The 24,059-nt window shown below is 46.6% G+C and overlaps 1 protein-coding gene across 1 annotated transcript in view; it reads left to right on the top strand.

Annotated features, from left to right (window-relative positions):
• Nucleotides 1-474: 474 nt before the first annotated feature.
• Nucleotides 475-24,059, top strand: part of tlcd1 (TLC domain containing 1) — a 33,123-nt gene continuing 9,538 nt past the window's right edge. Inside the window, exons 1-3 of the mRNA XM_078422159.1 lie at nucleotides 475-791; nucleotides 7,929-8,011; nucleotides 17,463-17,545. Coding sequence (XP_078278285.1) covers nucleotides 604-791; nucleotides 7,929-8,011; nucleotides 17,463-17,545 — 354 coding nt within the window. The 5' untranslated portion in view covers nucleotides 475-603. The remainder of the gene's footprint in view (nucleotides 792-7,928; nucleotides 8,012-17,462; nucleotides 17,546-24,059) is intronic.

Here is a 24,059-nt window from a genome sequence, read left to right as displayed (position 1 = left end):
CTGGCTGGGGGGAGGGGGGGCTGGCTGGGACAGGGGGGCTAGTTAGGGGGGGCTGGCTGGGACAGGGGGGCTAGTTGGGGGGGGCTGGCGGGGAGGGGGGCTGGCTGGGACAGGGGGGCTAGTTGGGGGGGGCTGGCTGGGACAGGGGGGGCTGGCTGGGGACAGGGGGGCTAGTTGGGGGGGGGCTGGCTGGGACAGGGGGGGCTAGTTGGGGGGGGCTGGCGGGCTGGCTGGGGGGAGGGGGGGCTGGCTGGGACAGGGGGGCTAGTTAGGGGGGGCTGGCTGGGACAGGGGGGCTAGTTGGGGGGGGCTGGCGGGGAGGGGGGCTGGCTGGGACAGGGGGGCTAGTTGGGGGGGGCTGGCTGGGACAGGGGGGGCTGGCGGTGCAGTAGAGAGTTCCCACCACCGTTGGGCGCGGTGCAGACAGCCCACGGGCTAATGATCAGATGCTCCCTCCTCTCCCCGCGCCGCTGCTTCCTCTCCTCTCCCCTCTCTTCTCTTGGCGCCTCCTGAGCCGGCGGGAGGGGTCTGATCCCGGGGCGGGACGGGGCGTTCCCACCGCCCAACACTGAGCGCGGAGCCGCGGTCGCCCCCAGCCCGGCCATGGTCGCCCAGAGCCACCCTCTACTCGCCATCCTGCTGTCGGCTCTGGCTTTCAAGGCGCTGCGCTCGGTGGTGAGAGCGAGGGGTCGGGACCCGCCGCTCAGAGACCCGACCCGGGCTTGGAGATGGGTCAATCTGCACGTCTCACTGCTACACTCGGCGCTCAGTGGACCATGGGCGCTGCTCTGGTGAGACCCGCCCCGACACCCACCCACCCCGCACCCCGACACCCACCCACCCCGCACCCCGACACCCACCCACCCCGCACCCCGACACCCACCCACCCCGCACCCCGACACCCACCCACCCCGCACTCCCCCACCCCGACACCCAGTGTACAGCTCACCCCCCTGCCCCCCACTCACCCCCCTGCCCCCCACTCACCCCCCTGCCCCCCACTCACCCCCCCTACTGTGACCCCCCCCCCCCACAGTGTACCGCTCACCCTGCCCCCACTCACCCCCTACAGTGACCCCCCGCGCTCCCCACTCTCCCCCCCCCCACAGTGTACTGCCTACCCTCCCCCCGGCCCTACGCTCCCCACTCACCCCCACCCCTGTATTGAACCCCCCCCCCGCTCCCCATTTGCACCCCAATTATATATACCCTTCACACTATGACTTTCCCAGTCTATGTTGGGAAAGTTAAAATCCCCTGCTACAATCTTATTTGACCTGCAATCTCCTGCATATTTGTTCTAATTCCTGTTGAATTCAAAGTAAAGGGACCATAACATGATAAGTTTTAATCTGTAATTTGAGAGGGAAAAGCTAAAAGTGTCAGTATTGCAGTTGAACAAAGGTGACCATGGAGGCGTGAGGGAGGAGCTGGCCAAAGGGACTATAAAGGGACCCTAGGAGGGATGACAGTGGAACAATGGCAGGTATTTCTGGGAATAGACAATAGACAATAGGTGCAGGAGTAGGCCATTCAGCCCTTCGAGCCAGCACCGCCATTCAATGCGATCATGGCTGATCACTCTCAATCAGTACCCCGTTCCTGCCTTCTCCCCATACCCCCTCACTCCGCTATCCCTAAGAGCTCTATCCAGCTCTCTCTTGATAGCATCCAACGAACTGGCCTCCACTGCCTTCTGAGGCAGAGAATTCCACACCTTCACCACTCTCTGACTGAAAAAGTTCTTCCTCATCTCCGTTCTAAATGGCCTACCCCTTATTCTTAAACTGTGGCCCCTTGTTCTGGACTCCCCCAACATCGGGAACATGTTTCCTGCCTCTAATGTGTCCAATCCCCTAATTATCTTATATGTTTCAATAAGATCCCCCCTCATCCTTCTAAATTCCAGTGTATACAAGCCTAATTGCTCCAGCCTTTCAACATACGACAGTCTCGCCAACCTAGTGAACCTACGCTGCACGCCCTCAATAGCAAGAATATCCTTCCTCAAATTTGGAGACCAAAACTGCACAGTACTCCAGGTGCGGTCTCACCAGGGCCCGGTACAACTGTAGAAGGACCTCTTTGCTCCTATACTCAACTCCTCTTGTTATGAAGGCCAACATTCCATTGGCTTTCTTCACTGCCTGCTGTACCTGCATGCTTCCTTTCAGTGACTGATGCACTAGGACACCCAGATCTCGCTGAACATCCCCTCTTCCTAACTTGACACCATTCAGATAATAATCTGCCTTTCTATTCTTACTTCCAAAGTGAATAACCTCACACTTATCTACATTAAACTGCATCTGCCATGTATCCGCCCACTGACACAACCTGTCCAAGTCACCCTGCAGCCTTATTGCATCTTCCTCACAATTCACACTACGCCCCAGCTTAGTATCATCTGCAAATTTGCTAATGGTACTTTTAATCCCTTCAGTAGAGCAGGCAAAATAATAAAAGATCCATCCCACCCCGGCCACCGTCTGTTTGTTCATCTGCCCTCTGGTCGACGTTTCAGGTCGATAAAATCCCGAACAAACAGACTTAAGAACAGTTTTTACCCCAGGGCCATACGAGAACTGAACACTACCTTTGCACTAGGCAACACTAAAAAATCTTTGTACTTAACATAATTGTATTTAATTGTATTTATGTATTTATTTGTTTTTGCATTTATTGCATATATGTTTGTACGCACCGTCAGGATTGGCTATTTTTTAATTTCGTTGTACTCGTTGCAATGACAATAAATGAATATTATTATTATTATTATTATTATTATTATTATTATTATTAAGTCATTAATGTATATCGTAAATAGCTAGGGTCCCAGCACCGAACCTTGCGGTACCCCACTGGTCACTGCCTGCCATTCCGAAAGGGACCCATTTATCCCCACTCTTTGCTTTCTGTCTGTCAACTAATTTTCTATCCATGTCAGTACCCTACCCCCAATACCATGTGCTCTAATTTTGCCCACTAATCTCCTATGTGGGACCTTGTCGAAGGCTTTCTGAAAGTCGAGGTACACCACATCCACTGACTCTCCCCTGTCAATTTTCCTAGTTACATCCTCAAAAAATTCCAGTAGATTTGTCAAGCATGATTTCCCCTTCGTAAATCCATGCTGACTCGGAATGATCCTGTTACTGCTATCCAAATGCTCAGCAATTTCGTCTTTTATAATTGACTCCAGCATCTTCCCCACCACTGATGTCAGACTAACTGGTCTATAATTACCCGTTTTCTCTCTCCCTCCTTTCTTAAAAAGTGGGATAACATTTGTTATCCTCCAATCCACAGGAACTGATCCTGAATCTATATAACATTGAAAAATGATCTCCAAAATGATATTGCGTGCAGTTCTGGCCACTCCATTACAGTGAAGATGTGGAGGCTTTGGAGAAGATGCAGAGGATGTTTACCAGAATGATAGACACAAGGAATTGCAGATGCTAGTTTAGAAACTACAAGACACGAAGTGCTTAAGTACCCTGGGATGCAGACCATCCGGCCCTGGGGATTTATCAGCCTTCAGTCCCATCAGTCTACCCAAAACCATTTCCTGCCTAATGTGGATTTCCTAGGAATAATCTAGAAGATGCTGGATCATTTCATTCCAAAGAGGAGGAAAGATTCTAAGGGGAGTAAGAGGCGACCGTGGCTGACAAGGGAAGTCAGGGACAGTATAAAACTAAAAGAGAAAATGTATAACATAGCAAAGATAAACAGGAAGCCAGAGGATTGGGAAGCTTTTAAAGATCAACAGAACAAAGCTAAAAAGGCGATACGGGGAGAAAAGATGAAGTACGAAAGTAAGCTAGTCAAGAATATAAAGGAGGATAGTAAAAGCTTCTTTAGGTATGTGAAAAGGAAAAGATTAGTTAAGACAAACGTGGGTCCCTTGAAGACAGAAGCAGGTGAATTTATTATGGGGAACAAGGAAATGGCAGACGAGTTGAACAGGTACTTTGGATCTGTCTTCACTAAGGAAGACACAAACAATCTCCCAGACATACCAGGGGACAGAGGATCTAGGGTGATGGAGGAACTGAAGGAAATTCACATTAGTTAGGAAATGGTGTTGGGTAGACTGATGGGACTGAAGGCTGATAAATCCCCAGGGCCTGATGGTCTGCATCCCAGGGTACTTAAGGAGGTGGCTCCAGAAATCGTGGACGCATTGGTGATCATTTTCCAATGTTCTATAGATTTTGGATCAGTTCCTGTGGATTGGAGGGTAGCTAATGTTATCCCACTTTTTAAGAAAGGAGGGGGAGAAAAAACAAGGAATTATAGACCAGTTAGTCTGACATCAGTGGGGAAGATGCTGGAGTCAATTATAAAAGATGTAATAGTTAAAGATGGAAAGATGCATTATTAAAGATGTAATCGATTTATTCACAAAATGCTGGAGTAACTCAGCAGGTCAGGCAGCATCTCGGGAGGGAAGGAATGTGTGACGTTTCGGGTCGAGACCCTTCTTCAGACTGAAATAAAGATGTAATAATGTATTTGGATAGCAGTAACAGGATCGGTCCAAGTCAGCATGGATTTATGAAGGGGAAATCCTGCTTGCCTAATCTTCTGGAATTTTTTGAGGATGTAACAAAATGCATAAGAGAGAGCCAGTGGATGTAGTGTATCTAGACTTTCAGAAAGCCTTTGATAAGGTCCCACACACAGGAGTTTAGTGGGCAAAATTAGAGCACATGGTATTAAGGGTAGGATATTGATATGGATAGAAAATTGGTTGGCAGACAGGAAACAAAGAGTGGGATTTAACGGGTCGTTCTCAGAATGACAGGCAGTGACCAGTGGGGTGCCGCAAGGCTCTGGGACCACACCTATTTACAAAACATATTAATGATTTAGATGAAGGAATTAAAAGTAACATTACCAAATTTGCAGATGACACAAAGCTGGGTGGCAGTGTGAACTGTGAAGAGGATGCTATGAGGTTGCAGGGTGACTTGGACAGGTTGGGTGAGTGGGCGGATACATGGCAGATGCCGTATAATGTGGATAAATGTGAGGTTATCCACTTTGGTGGCAAGAACAAGGCGGCAGATTATTATCTGACTGGTGTCAGATTAGGAAAAGGAGAATTGCAACGAGACCTGGGTGTCCATGTATATCAGTCACGGAAAGTAAGCATGCAGGTACAGCAGGCAGTGAAAAAGCTAATGGCATGTTGGCCTTCATAATGAGAGAATTGAAGTATAGGAGCAAAGAGGTCCTACTGCAGTTGTGCAGGGCCCTGGTGAGACCACATCTGGAGTATTGTGTGCAGTTTTGGTCTCCTAATTTGAGAAAGGACATTCTTGCTATGGAGGGAGTGTAGCGCAGGTTCATGAGGTTTATTCCTGGAATGGTGGGACTGCCATATGATGAAAGAATCAAATGATTGGGCTTATACTCACTGGAATTTAGGAGAGAGAATCTTACAGAAACATATAAAATGATTAAGGGATTGGACAAGCTAGATGCAGGAAACATGTTCACAAGCATGAGGTACTGGAAGCAATGCTGAGATCACTACCCTGCAGGTCCTGCTTTTCAGTCTTCTACCCAATTCTGTAAACTCGTGTTGCAGAACCTTCCTTTTTCTACCTATATCATTTGTACCAACATGCACAACAACCTCCGGCTGCTCCCCCTCACTCTTGAGGATACTGTGCAGCTGCTCCAAGATGTCCTGGACCCTGGCACCAGGGAGGCAACGCACCATCCTGGAGTCTCGCCTGCTGCCGCAGAATCTCCTGTCCGCATCGCTGACTATTGAGCCCCCACAATCACGGCTCTGCCCGACGTCACTCTTCCCTGTTGAGCCCAAGCACCAGGGTTGGAGTCACAGCCCTGGCTGCCGCTCAATCTTGTTGTATCGTCCGCTCCGACAGCTCCCAAGAGGGTGTACCTGTTTTCAGTAGGTGCAGCCACCAGAGCTCCTGCACTCCATGTTTACTTCTCGTTCTCACCCACCTTCGCTCTTCCTGTATCTTCGGTGTGACAACCTCACTGTAGGTCTTGTCCAGGAAACTATTGGTTTCCCGGATATCCTGAGATCCAGCTGCTGCTCCAGTTCCCTTACATGGTTCTTCAGGAGCTGCACCGGGCCACAATGTCCGCAGGTGTAGTTGTCAGAGGCACCAGCAGTGTCCCTGACTTCCCACATCCTGCAGGAGAGACACTGTAACAACTTGCCTGCCATTACTCCAGTGGACAAAATCACCAATTACGAAAGAGTCACTCAGAGTTGAGTGAAACCTATTCCCTTCTCCGCTGCCAATAGCTTCCTTCTGCACTGCAATATGTAATAAGTTTAAATATTGGACACACACAGAACCGATTCAAGTGCAGCCTCCTTGCCTCAGCCGCCTCGCCCGTGACTCTTGAGGCAAAGACTCACACTTGGTTGGGGAGGGAGGCCAATGTTGAGACTCTGCATCTATGGAGGAGTGGATATGTTTCCAAGACAGGATTGTGTGTGCACCCAAAGAGAAGCTTGGAGACCAGGATTCCCAAACACCACTCCCTGGCCTTGGTGAAGGAGGTGACGGGTCTTGGTGAGCAAATGTGGTGTCTTTTTGGAGATGGAACAGGTTGCAACTACTTCAATGATGGAGGATGTAAAATTGTAAGGAGATGGATGGCTTACCAGCCAAGGGAACAACTTTGCCCTGGAAAGCGGAGCGTTTTGAGTGTCGTAACCGCACTCACGAGGCAAGTGAAGAGCATTTTGCTCCTGACCAGTGCGTGCAGATGTTGTAGGAGGCATCACTCAGTTCAGTGACTATAAAAACAGTCTCCTGCAAAACCAGATCATGCTGGAAGCACGCACCAGGTCAGGCAATACACACAGAAGGTGCAACAGATCAATAGAACTAACCCTCTCTCATAGCAGTCTAGTGTCTAGTCCATGGCCAGTCCTCTATATCTGATGGGCGGTGATGTCCAGGTCAATGGAGGACTCGATGACATGCTCTGAGTGTTAACAATGGGCGTTGGGACTCTCTTATTGAAGATGGTTGTTGCTTTTTGTGGCATGAATGTAGCTTGGCACCTCTCATCGAGTGCCATGTTGTTTCACACATGCTGCAAGGAGGCACCCAGGAAATGGGAATGGAGATGAAGTTCCTAAAGCACTATTCACAGAAGAACAGGGGTTCCTGCTCGTGACCAGAGCAAGTTTATCCCTGATTATCTGGTCATTCAGCTTCTTGTTATTCTCTGTGTTCATGCCATGTGCATGTCAGCTGTGATGATTTGCCAGAGTGACTACTCTTTATTTAAAAAATGACCTTATTCGACATGAAAGAGTGAATATTGCTGGGGATATAAAAGGCATTGCGTAACTGCAAGCCCATTGTTTAAGTGAACATGTGAGGGGTCGGAGCAAGCAGGTTACCATGGGAGCAACATACGCAGTGATTGCAATTGGGAAGACCAGGAGCACCAGTGTTAGTAAAACTGGGAGATGTGCAAACCTAGTGAGAATTCATATCACATAGTACACAGTACACATTACTTTAGTTGAGCAATACATCACCAGGATTTTAGCAGTGAGAATTCACATTAGATAGTACACATGTTACATTAGATATGCAATACACTACCAGATTACCACCCAAAGCTAACTGGTTCAGTGACATTTTGTCATTCCTGTTTGGTTTGACCTACCTGTGAATCTTTGGCTCAGACGGATTGCTGACAAAACATAGCAATAGATTCCAACCCCATAGTAAACATCTTGCCCAATCGTACACTTAAAAATAGAAATAATAAGGATAAAAAATTCCTTTTGCTTGATGCTCTGCAGCAATCTACGTTATTCAACTTTGGAGTCTAATACTGTGTACTGTATCACAACTTGTGTATAGCAACAGTTCAACAGTAACATGTCTCTTTCTCCTCTCTTGCAGTGTTTACAACGCGCCTGAAATGTTAACTGACATTTTTACCTTCCAAAGTTCCTTTTCGTACTCGCTTGTCTGTTTTTCCACAGGTGAGAATCTCTGTCAATGGAAATGTCATGAACAGTGTAACAAAAAAAGGCATGATCAGTGGGTCTTCCTGACATTAAACTCGGACAAATGTGCCAGCCAGCAGAAAGCCTGGATAGAGTGGATGTGGAGAGGACGTTTCCACTAGTGGGGGAGTCTAGGACCAGAGGTCATAGCTTAGCCTCAGAATAAAAGGACATTCCTTTAGGAAGGAGGTGAGGAGGAATTTCTTTAGTCAGAGGGTGGTGAATCTGTGGAATTCATTGCCATAGATGGCTGAGGAGGCCAAGTCAATGGATATTTCTAAGACAAAGATAGATAGATTCTTGATTAGTACGGGTGCCAGGGGTCCTGCGGAGAAGGCAGGAGAATGGGGTTCAGAGGGAGAGATAGATCAGCCATGATTGAATAGCGGAGTAGACTTGATGGGCATCTCTGGATAGAAAGAATGGGTGATATTCCGGGTCGAGACCCTTCTTCAGACTGAGAGAGAGAGACACAGATATGGAAGGGTAAGGTGTGAAAATGAGATTGCAAAGGGGATGCTGATTCGGGAAAATGTAGAATAGATCATTGTTAGCTGGTGAAGGTGACAACGAAGCATACAAAGATAAAATTTAATCAGGAGGACAGTCAGAACTAGGTATGCTTCTTGTCACCTTCCCCTAGCTAACAATGATCTATTGTACATTTTCCTTGATCTACGTCCCCTTTGATGTCTCGTTTTCACACCAAAACCCTTCCATATCTCGTCTCCCTCTCCCCTGACTCTCAGTCGGAAGAAAGTCTCGACCTTAAACGTCACCCATTCCTTCTCTCCAGAGAACCCATTATCATTGATCCAATCCTGTTATGGTCGTAGCGTCAACAAAGGTTTCAAATTTACATTCGAAAATGTGTTCTTTTAAGCAATGCATCTGTGGTATTTTTTTCTATTGCCTTTCAAGTCCACTCACTGGAATTTGGAAGAATGAGACGGGATCTAATTGAAACTCACAAAATTCTGTCGGGGCTGAAGATTAGATGTGGAAGGATGTTTTCCTTGGCTGGACAGTGGAGAGGTGTGGGATTCTCAATCAAAAAATAGTATCGGGTCACAAGGCAATAGATTTGGGGTTGAGAGGAGGAGAAATATCTTAATTGAGAGTATGGTGAACCTATGGAATTTGTTACCTATGACCTGTCAAGGCCAATCAAGCCACAACAGGTAGTGCAAAGAGAAAAATACCAGAGTGCAGAATATGGTGTTACAGCGTTGGAGTTCTATAGTTACAAAGAAAAAATCCATGGTCTGCATTGAGATAGGTTGGAAGATCGGAACTCTACCCTAGCTTATGGGAAGACCGTTCAGTGGTCAGATAACTGAGGAAGAAGCTGTTCCTGAAACAGGTAGAATGTGCTCTCAAGTTTGCTTGTCTTAAAGGATTAATCAAGGCAGTGCAACTTTGGTGATTCCTTAAACAATGCCGATGGAATAATTCTGTGCAGGGCCTGAATTATGAAGGATTTGGTGACAGATGCTAAGCACACAGAGGTCCCAAATTGCAAACTTGATGGAAGGAACTTCATCCAGACACAAACCTGACTCTTGTTTAGTCAGCAGAATCAGCAAAAGCTCCACTCCCCAAACCAACGCCAGGTCATGTGGATTTAATTGGCACGTATCTATAAATTGATGCAACCATACATCACAGACTAAAGAATGAACATGATGGTGGCATTTAAATCCAAGCCCACAGCAACAGACTGGAACAAGGTATTAGTGCCATTTCATCACAAAGGACGGCTTTAGTTGAGCTTATAGGACTTGGTATTACAATCCCTACTGTGATCGGCACCTTCTTAATCTCTTGAGTGGGGGTAGGGGTAAAGACTTGAGTGGGGGTAGGGGTAAAGACTTGAGTGGGGTCATCAGGTGGGCACCCTCCTTCCTTGATGTTTCGTTGATAGGCCCACGAATAGTGAGGGAGTCCTCATAATCGTGAAGTGGAATCAGACACAAAAGAGCGAGGCTAGCTTGTTAGTCTGAGTCTAAACGTCAGGAACCAAGAAGGTTTTATGGTCACAGTGTAGATAAGCTGTCAGCCAGTAGAAATGCAGAAGGACAAAATGACTTTTGCATAATGATGGAGGCACTTTGACCAAGAGGAAAACTGGTCTCCAGACACACTGATGAGGGGCAAAGGCACAAAGAGAACATGGTTGGCATAGTGTTTGTCAATGATGGTGGCCACTTACATAGAAAACTGGCGTTACTTGGCAAGGAACAATAACGGAATGAGGCATCAATTGGGAAGATGTGATCACTGAAGGCAAACATCATAATAATACTTTATTAGCCAAGTATGTTTTGCAACATACAAGGAACTCGAATTGCCACTTGACCATATTAATACAGAGGAGACGCAGTCCTGCCATACAGCTTATAGAAGATAACTTTTCATTCACGGCAGACAAATTATTACGACAATTATCAGCAAAGGTTGGCTCAACTCCGATAAATATTCAAGTGTGGATTTACAATTAATTTACTATAAATGGAAGACACGGATTATCATTGTTTGCAGATGTCTGAAGTGTGGCTTCAACACTGATCCCTCTGTCCGTGAGAAGCTAAGTCTCACTCAGGCCTTACTCAGACCATGCCTGCACAACTGGGGGATTACCCATCACTCAGCTATGATAAAGGTTTATCAAATCTAATTTTAAAATGGAAGACGGGTAGAGATCATTTTTTACAACTTGTGACATACCTGAAGGTGTGTTAGACAATTGTCCTTCAGTCACATCACATCCAAACACTAAAGGAGTATCAGTAACAACATACCCTTATTTGTTGGGACTGGCCAGAATATAATGGTGCAGCTGCAAGGGTGGATTCTCAGAGGTTTGGAGGCGACAAGTTTTGCACGCTTTAACGATGAATCTTCACCATCATCGTCTAGCTAGCTTTCTTTGTTGGTATTACACAGTCGCATTCCTGTATAGGAATCGTCCCAGCAGAACTGTTCACCTGCCGTGGATCTCAAAACGGCTTGACTTCGAGTCATAGAATCTTACAGCGTGGAAACGGGCCCATCGGCCAAACCTGCCAACATGTGCCATCTACACTAGTCCCACCTACCTGTGTTTGGCCCATATCCCTCCAAACCTATCCTATCCATGTAGAGTACGACTTTAATGCTGCCTTGCCCGGCCATTCAAACAAATGCAAGTATGGTAATCACATCTCAATAACTCAGTGGGGAATTGACAGAAAGAAGCCCTTCATGTTGCAAGGTGCAGTGGAGTGCTGGAACTAATACACTGGTACACGGAGATTGGGCCATAGGGTGTTTCGTACACATTGGAGGACATGTGGTAAGTGTCCAGTTGGACCAAGCGATTAGACAAAGAGATGTACCAGAAGATACTGGAGAGATCTGTGATGTGTAATTTATTCCAGGAGTGGACATAACCAACTGCAAGTCCACAGAGTGGGTCAGGGTGTCCACAGACAGTGGGTCAGGATGGCACAGACAGTGGGTCAGGATGGCCACAGACAGTGGGTCAGGGTGTCCACAGACAGTGGGTCAGGATGGCCACAGACAGTGGGTCAGGATGGCCACAGACAGTGGGTCAGGATGGCCACAGACAGTGGGTCAGGATGGCCACAGACAGTGGGTCAGGGTGTCCACAGACAGTGGGTCAGGATGGCCACAGACAGTGGGTCAGGATGGCCACAGACAGTGGGTCAGGGTGTCCACAGACAGTGGGTCAGGATGGCCACAGACAGTGGGTCAGGATGGCCACAGACAGTGGGTCAGGGTGTCCACAGACAGTGGGTCAGGATGTCCACAGACAGTGGGTCAGGGTGTCCATACAGAGGTGGGTCAGGGTGTCGGACAGCCTTCAGTTTTAAGACATAACCACCACAATTGGACATCCAGTCTCAGCGAACGTTCACTTTTAAGATAAAAGTTACAGACTTAGTTTGTACCTCTGTATATATGGTGGAGAAAATGTCAGAGATTCGACCCACTCAGATTGAGTGGGTCGGAGGGAGGCCTGAACGTGTGCTGTCCCTCTCTATGTAAGGGCTGTTCCTTAAGTTATGGTGACCACCTAATTTCTTGACAGTTGACCACTCCTCAATTTCTGTAGTGAGCCAACAACCTGAATACTGCAGGTCCCACAGTGGTTATGTGGAAATAGGTTGCAGACATGGGACAATTAGAGACAACACCCTGCACATTCCTGTTTAACAACATGCCTCAGATATACATTTTCACACAGACTTGGTGTTGCTGACGAGCATTTTCATCGGCAAATTGATCTCAGGTCGTAATGCTTTGCACACCCTCAAGTAAAGTTTGTTGTTATATGCGGTGAGGTACAGGATAAATGAAAGTCTTGTAGCAGCATAACATAGACTCGGACAAACACACAAAAACAAATTACACAAAATTGTGCAAGATAGTAAAATGAAGACTGCCAAAAAAGGACATTAGGACAGGTTCAGAAGGATATGGGCCAAACGCAGGCAGGTGGGACTAGTGTAGATGGGACATGTTGGTTGGAATGGGCAAGTTGGGCCGAAGGGCCTGTTTCCACGCTGTGGGTTGTGTGGGTTGATTCAAGGAACTGATAGTTGAAAGTAACTGCCTGAACCCTGAACCTCCTGCCTGATGCTCGCAGTGGGAAGAGGGCATGGTCCACAATGTGGAGATCCTTGATGATAGATGTCACCTTCTTGACGCAGCACCTCATGTAGATGCTTTCATTGGTGGGGAGGGCTGTGCCTGTGATGGTCCGGGCTGAGTTCACCATTCTCTGTTAACAATGAACAGCAAACTGATGTCTGTATTCCTGTTATGTAGAGAATGCAGAACCGAGTGGAGAGCCAGTGAGACAGCATCTACTGTTGAGATGATAGGCAGATTGAAGTGGATCCAGGTCATTTGTGAGGCAGGAGTTGATTTGTGCCGTAACCAACCTCTTGAAGTACCTTGTTACGATGGATGTAAGTGCTACCGGGCGGTAGTCCTTGAGGCAGGTCACCATGACCTCTTTGGGTACCAGTTCAATAGATGCGATTCTGAAGAAGTTTTGTTGAACTTCAGTTACAAATGGAGTATCTGATCAACACACTTTAAGCTGGTTGTGATTGTCCTAATGTGGGTGCAGTAAAAATAACATTAAAATTGTTCCCCGGATGACAGATTTCAGCAATAAGTTTAAACTGGAGACATTAAGCTTATTCACTTTGCTGCAAAGAAGGTTGAGGGAAGATTGGTTGAAGTGTGTTGAAGATCCTGACTGATCCAGTCAGGTTCCCGTAGTGATGGTTCAAAGACCGCATATCTGACATGACGGTGGTGTGTTTCTGACCTGCATTGTCAACCCAGGATGTGGGCCTGAGTACCTCCAGCACAGCTAGGGAGTTTATATCCTAATGACAAAGTTTGTTTGAAATAAAACATATAAAATACATATTTGCTATCCCAGATGGTCTTTGAGGGCCCCAGTGGTTCATAGGTGTCATACAGGGAAGATTTGCTGGCCAGGTGTGACTCGATTCCAGACTGTGGTTGTCCAGAGATGCTGTAATTGCCAGAGATCTACATATATCGTGAACAAATACTGATGTTTGGGGGCAGAGATTAAAGGGAAACATTGGGAAAACCTTTCCACTCAGACAGAAGCGATAGTCAGTGGATATTTTTTAAGGCAGAGATAGATGGATTCTTGATTAGTGCGAGTGTCAGGGGTTATGGGGAGAAGGCAGGAGAATGGGGTTAGGAGGGAGAGATAGATCAGCCATGATTGAATGGTGGAGTAGACTTGATGGGCTGAATGGCCTAATTCTGCTCCTATCACATGATCTTACGATCTAAGCTGCTGTACCAGCCAAGCATCACATGGGGTGGACAGAGGAGATGGAGAAGCATGATGCTCGAATGCAGTTAACCCTAACCCTAACGAGTGCAGTATTGGGGAAATGTATCTGTACTCCTGCACAGTACAGCAACAGCTAATGAATGTGTGCTGACCCTGATAGGTGTTGACAGTAATATTCCGTGGCCCCCTGACCCACCAGCAGGTCACAGTTACAACTGAGGACTGACAGTGTGTGCCTTCTGGTGCAGACTAAGACCACACGAGAACAAAGATGGCAAATTCCAAACTTCTTCAGTGAATGTACAACTTGCTCAGCCAAATAATAATACTCTGCACCAAGGTATAAAAATGTTCCCACAAAACTATGCATCTAACAAGATTGTTTTTACCCTGAGCTGCTATTGCAGTTATTGATCATTCCTGAACAAATCAAATGTGTCACAATACTCACTTTGCTGTTGTTTCTCTAGTTACTGCAAGCAGATTAAATATTACTGCAAGCTCTTAAGGATAGCGGAGTCAGGGGGTATGGGGAGAAGGCAGGAACGGGGTACTGATTGAGAATGATCAGCCATGATCACATTGAATGGTGGTGCTGGCTCGATGGGCCGAATGGCCTCCTCCTGCACCTATTGTCTATTGTCTATTATTGGATGAGTGGAGTATCTAGCTCTGTCCTGTCGTGACTCTGTTCAAATACATATTACATTTTGACCAGACATATAGACAAAGGAAATATTTCAGTGCAGAATTAAAGAACAAGACATGTATGTAATGCTACGAGTTATCTCAAGAAGTTGAAAAGTGCTCCATGGCCAATTAAGAACATTTCAAGCATAATCGGTATCATTATGTATTCCCATGAATTTCAATTTATTAATGATCAGAAATGCTGTTGGTGAGCAGCATGTGCCTGGAATAAGGTGCCTGGTCGTCTTTAAGAGAGTGCTGTGTGAGCTATTACCTCCACCTGAGAGGACAGAGGGGCTGTTTGCATTACCTGAGATGATGGTAACATATAAGTGGGACTCGCTCAGTTCGGACACCTCTCTGCACATGTTAGTTGGGGTGTGGGGCCGTGCTGCACATGTTAGTTGGGACGAGGGGCCGTGCTGCACGTGTTAGTTGGGGCGAGGGGCAGTGCTGCACGTGTTAGTTGGGGCGAGGGGCCGTGCTGCACACGTTAGTTGGGGCGAGGGGCAGTGCTGCACGTGTTAGTTGGGGCGAGGGGCCGTGCTGCACACGTTAGTTGGGGCGAGGGGCCGTGCTGCACACGTTAGTTGGGGTGTGGGGCCGTGCTGCACGTGTTAGTTGGGGCGAGGGGCCGTGCTGCACGTGTTAGTTGGGGTGTGGGGCCGTGCTGCACGTGTTAGTTGGGGCGAGGGGCCGTGCTGCACGTGTTAGTTGGGGTGTGGGGCCGTGCTGCACGTGTTAGTTGGGGTGTGGGGCCGTGTTGCACGTTAGTTGGGACGAGGGGCCGTGCTGCACGTGTTAGTTGGGGTGTGGGGCCGTGCTGCACGTGTTAGTTGGGGCGAGGGGCCGTGCTGCACATGTTAGTTGGGACGAGGGGCCGTGCTGCACGTGTTAGTTGGGGTGTGGGGCCGTGCTGCACGTGTTAGTTGGGGTGTGGGGCCGTGCTGCACGTGTTAGTTGGGGCGAGGGGCCGTGCTGCACGTGTTAGTTGGGGTGTGGGGCCGTGCTGCACGTGTTAGTTGGGGTGTGGGGCCGTGTTGCACGTGTTAGTTGGGGCGAGGGGCCGTGCTGCACATGTTGAGGCTTTCGGAGAGGCACATGGATATGGGCACAGACAATGTGGGCCGAAGGGCCTGTTCCAGTGCTGTACCGTTCTATATTCTATACAACTGTGACTCTACAACTAACTGAGGCATCTTCTGCCAATTCAGTAGACATAGATCCTTTGCTACCATTTTTAAAAATAGTTCTGAAAATACTGGACAATATTCTTCCCTTAAACCTGCATTACCAAGGCAGAGAACCAAGCCAATCATTGAGGTCACTATGTCAGAAACAAGGCAGCTAATTTGACACCAGCTCCCTTGCACAACAGTGCATTAATGACCAGTTGTAATGATGACAGTTAAGAGTTAGATATTGGCGAGGTCACTGGTTTGAAACCCACAATCTCATGTTGGAGTATTTGTCTAAATGATATGCTCCGGTCTCCAGAGTGGGACTTGAATTATCAATTGGATGAGTCCACCAGTTATTGCCTCACCAGACACTTGGTCCACTTGATTGGCCGTCCTATCACGATGGGTATGGGCTTGGGAGACAGCAGTGTGGCAGTGTAGAGCTGCTGCTTCAGTGGAGCACAAAATCAAAATGTGGTCGTAGAGTAAAATCAAAATGTGGACGTAGAGACTTCAGTCTGAAGAAGGGTCTCGACCCGAAACGTCGCCCATTCCTTCTCTCCCGAGATGCTGCCTGACCTGCTGAGTTACTCCAGCATTTTGTGAATGCATGCTGCCCCAGTGGGTTCAGCACTGACGTTCCATGCTGTCCGTGTGGAGTTTGCACGTTGTTCTTGTGACTGCGTGGGTTCCTCTTGAGGTTACTTCACTTTCCAAAGATGCTGATTAGGATCATTGGCAATTGTATAGTTGTATCGGTGTCTAGAATTGGTGTTTAGTATTGGTGTTTAGTATTGGTGTCTAGTATCGGTGTCCAGTATCGGTGTCCAGTATCGATGTCTAGTATCGGCGTCTAGAATCGATGTCCAGTATCAGTGTCCAGTATCGGTGTCTATTATAGATGTCCAGTATCGTTGTCCAGTATCGATGTCCAGTATCGATGTCTATTACAGATGTCTAGTATCGGTGTCTATTACAGATGTCTAGTTTCGGTGTCTATTATAGATGTCCAGTATCGATGTCTATTATAGATGTCCAGTATCGATGTCTATTATAGATGTCCAGTATTGATGTCTAGTATCGGTGAGTGGAAGCATCCAGGGGAAGTTAATAGGAAAAGGGATAGAATAAACAGATCAGTATGAATGAGTGACACAAAAAGCTGGAGTAACTCAGCGACAGGCAGCATCTCTGGAGAAAAGGAATGGGTGCGGCTTTTGTCGAGACACTACTCAGTATGAATGAGTGCTTGCTGGTCAGTGTGCAGTATGAATGAGTGCTTGCTGGTCAGTGTAGCGTCTTTGAGTATATGAAAAGCGCTATATAAATAAAATATTATTATTATTATTATTATGAATGAGTGCTTGCTGGTCAGCGTGGACAATGGGCAAAGGGACTGCTCATGCTGTGTAATTCTGTGAATTTGACAGCTAAGTAGCAAGAAGAAGCATCAGCCCTGGCCTAAGCAGCGTGAAGACAGTGAGAGCACCACTCCCTGCCTGTCCCTGATGGGATTGTGCGGGTCCCTGCTCTCATGATCACGCAAGAAGCCAGTGGGTGGGAAATGTGTTTATTCTTGCTATTTTCTCAACTGTTTAATTTGTTCATGATCCAGCTCTTTGAATAAGTGTATTGTTTTTCCAGTCATCTGTGGCTTTTAAATGATGCGTTAATAGCTTCTTGTTCTGTTCTTTGTCGCCAGGCTATTTTATCCAAGATGTGGCTGATATCATCCTGAATGGACAGACTCGAGCTTCCTGGGAATTCCTGTTACACCATCTCCTGGTATTTATGCCCTCGAGCTCGGGAATCAGACCGTATTTCAAATCAACTTGTCGGATTAAAGGGGTTAAAGTGAATTGGGCTGAAGGACATTTTGTTTGTGAATGCTCTAATGCTAGGTTATGAATTGTAAAAACTTTCTCTCCCCAGCGCTGTCAAGTACTACACTGAGAAAGCATCAGTAGTCATAGCAACCATCAGTGTTCTCTGCTGTTGTAGCACAGGCTCTAATTTTCTAAGTCACACTGTCAGCAGGGAACTTTGTTTGATGAAACCACATACCCTGACGGTGTGGTGAATCGACTTATCGCCACTCAGCCCACTGTTGAGTCCGTGTTGTATCCGGCTACAGCAACTCATCTTCATAAATAACATGGGAGATGCTGGGAATACTCAGCAGGATCTATGGAAAGTGAAGATAACCATGTATCAAAGCTAGAAAATAAATTAGAACGTATGTTAAGTTGTGAGTAATGTGTAGGAAGGAACTGCAGATGCTGGTTTAAACCAAAGATAGACACAAAAAGCTGGAATAACTCAGTGGGACAGGCAGCATCTCTGGAGAGAAGGAATGGGTGACATTTTGGGTCGAGACCCTTCGTCAAACTCAAGTTGTGAGCATTGGAATGTCTGTGCCCGGATGGAAAGCAGTGACACAAATGGGCACGAGTGTGAACGTTTGTGAACTGGAGCCAATCTATTCACTTGTTTCTGTTCCTCGTCCTGTCCTGTGATGTCTGCCCTCACCAGGGATTGGTACCTCTCCCCGTCAGTATCATCCCACTCCTTTCCCTTCTACCAGATTATCTCTCATATTTTCTTTCTGTATGGGAGGAGGCCATTTGGCCCACTGTCTCGACTGGCTGTCAGCCCACTCCTTACCCATTTCCTTGTTCTTCACTCACACTCAGCTCCCCATTCTCCTGTTGTCCACCTACACTCGTGTAGTCTACTGTAGCCACTTAACCTGGCAGCAGGTTAATGAATCATTTAAAAGCCACAAATGGCTAGAAAAACAATATGATATTCAAAGAGCTGGATCATCAACAAATTGAACAGTGAAGAAAATAGCAAGAATAAACAAGATTCCCACCCACTGGCTTCGTACGTGGTCATGAGGCCGGGGACCTGCACAGTGCCGTTGGGATGTGGGCGGAAAGCCACGGAGACACAGAATGAACATGTGAACTCCACACAATCAGCATCCAGTGTGGGGGTTGAACCCACGGGAATGATGTGGTAACACCACCAACTCCTGCGCTGTCATGCCACACCACTCTGCCACCTTCCTTGCCCCTTTGGTCTCCTTTCTGAGACGATGTCACTGGCACTGGTGTGTGGATGAGGCGAGAGGCAGACACCCCTTGTGAGATAATCAGCCAGGAAGTGCTGAGGGAGCACATCCACACATCTGTCTGACCTCCTACACCTGCAGAGTTTGCAGCCCCCTTTATGGAGGTGGGATGTGACCACCATCAGGTAGACTGGTTCAGGGGAGCTCCTCACACTTCCTGATATCTGAAAACTAAATGCCCCGATGGTTCTGGTAAATCCTGCAAACATTACGTGTCAGATGTTCGCTGCTGCTTCTGTAACGTTTGATTCCATTCCCCGCTCCCTAGCAGAGGGAACGGCCCGTATGAAGGCAACTTTCAGAATCAGCAGATAAATGGCGAATAATCTTTTCTCCAAAAATGGTGCACCACTGGCCAACTCCAACAAGAGGAAGTCTAGCCACCTCCCTCGGTATTGAGTGGCATTACCATCAACACCATTGACTGTAAACTCAGCTGCACCAGCAACATTGAGAGCATGCTGGGTATCCTGCTGCAGTTGACTAACCTCCTGAAGCCAATACCTTCCCACCACCGATAGCTTGCAAGTCAGAAGCCTAACCGCACACCTGCCCCTTGCTGGGATGAGGTAGTCCCAGTAACTCAAGAAACCGAAGACCATCCAAAATATACACGTGTATGAATCGGGAAAAGGAGTAAGTTGCTTGATGGCTCAAGCCTGGGATTTAACAACATGGTTATAATCTCATAGAAACAAAGAAAATAGGTGCTGGAGGAGGCCATTTGGCCCTTCGAGCCCGCACCGCCATTCATTGCGATCATGGCCGATCATCTACAATCAGTAACCTGTGCCTGCCTTCTCCCCATATCCCTTGATTCCACTAGCCCCCAGAGCTCTATCGAACTCTTTTAAATTCATCCAATGAATTGGCCTCCACTGCCTTCTGTGGCAGAGATTCCACAAATTCGCAACTCTCTGGGTGAAAAAGTTTCTTCTCACCTCAGTTTTACATGACCTCCCGTTTATTCTTAGACTGTGTCCCCTGGTTCTGGACTCCCCCAACATTGGGAACATCTTTCCTGCATCTAGCTTGTCTAGTCCTTTTATGATTTTATGATCCCCTTTCATCCTTCTAAACTCCAGTGAATACAAGCCTAGTCTTTCCAATCTTTCCTCATATGAGTCCCTCCATCCCAGGGATTAACCTCGTGAATTTACGCTGCGCTGCCTCAATAGCAAGGACGTCCTTCCTCAAATTAGGAGACCAAAACTGCACACAATACTCCAGATGTGGTCTCACCAGAGCCCTATACAACTGCAGGACTTCTTTGCTCTTATACTCAAATCCTCTCGTTATGAAGGCCAACATGCTATTCACTTTCTTCACTGCCTGCTGTACCTGCACTCTTACTTTCAGTGACTGGTGTACAAGGACACCCAGGTCTCGCTGCACTTCCCCTTTACCTAATCTGACACCATCGAAATAATCTGCCTCCTTGTTTTTGCCACCAAAGTGGATAACCTCACATTTATCTACATTATACTGCATCTGCCATGCATCTGCCCACTCACTCAACTTGTCCAAGTCACCCTGCAACCTCCTAACATCCTCTACGCAGTTCACACTGCCACCCAGCTTTGTGTCATCTGCAAACTTGCTAGTGTTACTCCTAATTCCATCATCCAACTCATTAATATATATTGTAAATAGTTGCGGCCCCCCGAGCCTTGCGGCACGTCTCTCGCTACTGCCTGCCATTCTGAAAATAACCCGTTTACTCCTACTCTTTGCTTCCTGTCTGCCAACAAATTCTCTATCCATGTCAATACCCTACCCATGTGCTCTAATTTTGCTCACCAATCTCCCTTGTGGGACCTTATCAAAGGTAGTTTTACTTTTACATTTGCTTATTAAGGTGACAAAGACTGTTGACTGAGTCAGTACACACCTACATGGCAAAGATTTTTTCTTTACAAATGAATAAAATATTGCAGCAGGAAAACTTTCAGTGTTGAAAAATGTAGCATCTTAATCATGAGATCTGCAGAGTAGTATAATGATGTTAGCATTTCACTGTTGGAATAAACAGCGCCTTCAAGTTTATTTTTAGCCTATGTCTGATTAAGTTGCTGACAATCTGTCATGTAAATTTTAACATTAGTATGTAGGTTAATCATAAGATCACAGTAGTTTGGAATCTTACAGATCAGTCAGGCAGCAGATAAATTTACATAATGACAATCAGCCCGCAACAAGACTTTAAAGAAATTACAAGAGAACAGTGAAACCATTTTGCTTCCTGAACTCAATATGAAGACTGTTTAATACACACACCCTTGTGATACCAGTGGAACTATGAACAATGCCATTTCTGTTATTATCAGAAGGGGAATGTGGCTACTGTAAATGCAGCAACTTATAATGGTATTGGGGGTGAAATGAGTAGACTGGTGTCAAAGTTTAGCTTTCAGAATTCTGCTATCTAAATACCTGTGAGACTTTTGCTAGTGCCTAGTCTTGTTTTTGCCAACACAGCTCAGAGGTTCTGGGAAGGGCCTGGGAAGAGTTCTCCAAAATGTATTTTAAACAGAAATTGGATGAGGCTTGCAGTGTGAATTTTGAATTATTCTCCCTGGTGCACAATGCTGGAGATGTATTCACGCCACACCCTCGATTCAAACCTGCTCTCCAAAACAAATGTCTACCATTGGCGATCTCTTTTGTATAAGAAGGAACTGCAGACGCTGATTTAAATCGAAGATAGACATAAAAAGCTGGAGTAACTCAACGGGACAGGCAGCATCTCTGGAAAGAAGGAATGGGTGAAGTTTTGGATCGAGACCCTTCTTCAGACTGGTTAGCGATAAGGGAAACAAGAGATATTGACGGTGATGTGGAGAGATAAAGAATAATGAATGAAAGATATGCAAAAAAGTAACGATAATAAAGGAAACAGACCACTGTAAGCTGTTTATAGGATGAAAATGTGAAGCTAGTGCGACTTGGATGGGGGAGGGATAGAGGGAGAGGGAATGGTGGGGCTACCTGAAATAAGAGAAAACAATATTCATACCACTTGGCTGTAAGCTGCCCAAGCAAAATATGAGATGTTGTACCTCCAATGTGCGTTTAGCCTCACTTTGACAATGGAGGAGACTTAGGACAGAAAGGTCTGTGTAGGAATGGGAAGGAGAATTAAAGTGTCCAGCAACCGGGAGATCAAGTTGGTTCACGCGGGCTGAGCGAAGGTGTTCTGCGAAACAATTGCCCAGTCTGCGTTTCCACAACTTGAACAACGGATACAGTAGATGAGGTTGGAGGAGGTGCAACTGAACCTCTGCCTAACCTGAAAGGACTGTCAGGGTCCCTGGACAGAGTTGAGGGAGGAAGTAAAGCGACAGGTTGCAGGGGAAGGTACCTGGGGAAGGGGTGGTTTGAGTGGGAAGGGATGAGTTAACCAGGGAGTTGCGGAGGGAACGGTCTCTGCGGAAGGCGGAGAGGGGTGGAGATGGGAAAATGTGGCTCGTGGTGGGATCTCGTTGGAGGTGGCGGAAATTTCAGAGGATTATGTGTTGTGTCTTTTTTGTTGTCTCTGCACTCTGCAACATTCTGCAATGATTTTGCTGTGTAAGTTATTGAACTGTTTTTGTCTAATAGTTGACCACAGGCAAGAACCTGTTTAGAATTAACTTGTTGGCAGCTCAGAAGGTGAAGGATTTAAAAAGAACACATCAAGCTGGGTTAGTTTAAGATTGCAGTTATTTTGAAAAATGACATAAAATATTAGAGTCCTTGTTATTTTCCCAATGTTTCTTTGGAGAGAATTAGAAATAACACACAATTTAAAAAGTTCCAAAGATGATAACACCACAAAGTGATCTGTGGATTATTGTTGAGACAAGGATGTGAAAACTGTGCCAACATCCTGGATATGTTGCTTATTCTCGTGGGGACAGGAGGCCAACAAGTTCAACCAGATGTGCAATGGCAACATCAAAGCTCCGGACACATCTATCGTTGTGCATTAAGCATTAGCCATTCGTGGATGATCCAGGGCCTTTGCTGAATGCTTTCTCCATTATTTTCACACTGTAGCACTAGGGCAGGTTTGGCCTACACGTCTGGCTGGCTGAGGGTGAGGGATGTAGATCATGGACTGTCTTTGCTTGCTTCATGCACTGGGCTTGATGTAATTAATTACAATCATTTAGGAGGATGTTTTGCAAGATAAAATTTGTAATCTATATACTAAAACTCTCGTTTGTTTGTTTATTTGTGATCGAACTACAGCCAAAACGGTACTCGATAGCTTGACAATTTTAGGCCCACCTTACTCACCGTCATCGGTTTAATGGTAAAGCAAGTAGTTTTATTGAAATCGGTGTTATATTTTTGAAGTTATTCACATTTTAAAGTTTAAATCTATCTCCTAGGGAGGGGGGAGGGAGGTGGGGAGGGGGGTGGGTGGATAAGGGGGGGTTGACGGAGATGGAGAGGGGGCAGGGGAAGTGGGGAGGGGAGTAGGAGAGGGTGCTGCACCAATGCAGGAGAGGTTTGGGCCCAACTAGACTTGGTCTAGTGTGTAATAAAGATGTTAAAGGCTGTTGTTCTTCAGAGCTACCAAAATTGCTCTCCTTTTTATCTTCTCCTTTTTGTCCTAATTTTCAAAGTTGCAGTTCTATAATGAATGGTTCAAGCCAGTGTGTGGATGGAGTCAGGAAATGGATCAGCCATGATTGCATTAAATGTTAGAATGGGCACGAAGGGCTAAATGGCCGACTCTGTTCCTGTGCCCTGAGTTTTACTCTGGGATGCAGAGGTAATTTCAGCAGGACCGATTTCACCATTGATAGGGAGCTGCGCGTGATGGTTTCAAGCATTAGGAGATCATAGAGGTGCTGAAGGTACTGTCGTGTATGAAGGTAGACAAATCTCCAGGGTATGATCAGATATATCCGAGGACATTGCGGGAAACTAGAGAGAAAATTGTGGAAGTCCTGGTTGAAATTTACGCGTCGTCTTTAAGTACAGGAGAGGTGCCAGAAAACTGGAGGGTGGCAAATGTTGTGCTTCTATTCAAGAAGGGCTGCAGGAAAAATGCTGGGAACTATAGGCCAGTGAGCTTAACAGCTGTAGTTGGAAAGTTACTAGAGGGTGTTCTGAGGGATAGGTTATACAGGCATTTGGACGGATAAGAGCTGATTAGGGATAGTTAGTATG

The sequence above is a fragment of the Rhinoraja longicauda genome, chromosome 26, assembly GCF_053455715.1.
Source record: "Rhinoraja longicauda isolate Sanriku21f chromosome 26, sRhiLon1.1, whole genome shotgun sequence".
Lineage (NCBI taxonomy): Eukaryota > Metazoa > Chordata > Chondrichthyes > Rajiformes > Arhynchobatidae > Rhinoraja > Rhinoraja longicauda.
This window is presented reverse-complemented; position numbering and strand designations above follow the sequence as displayed.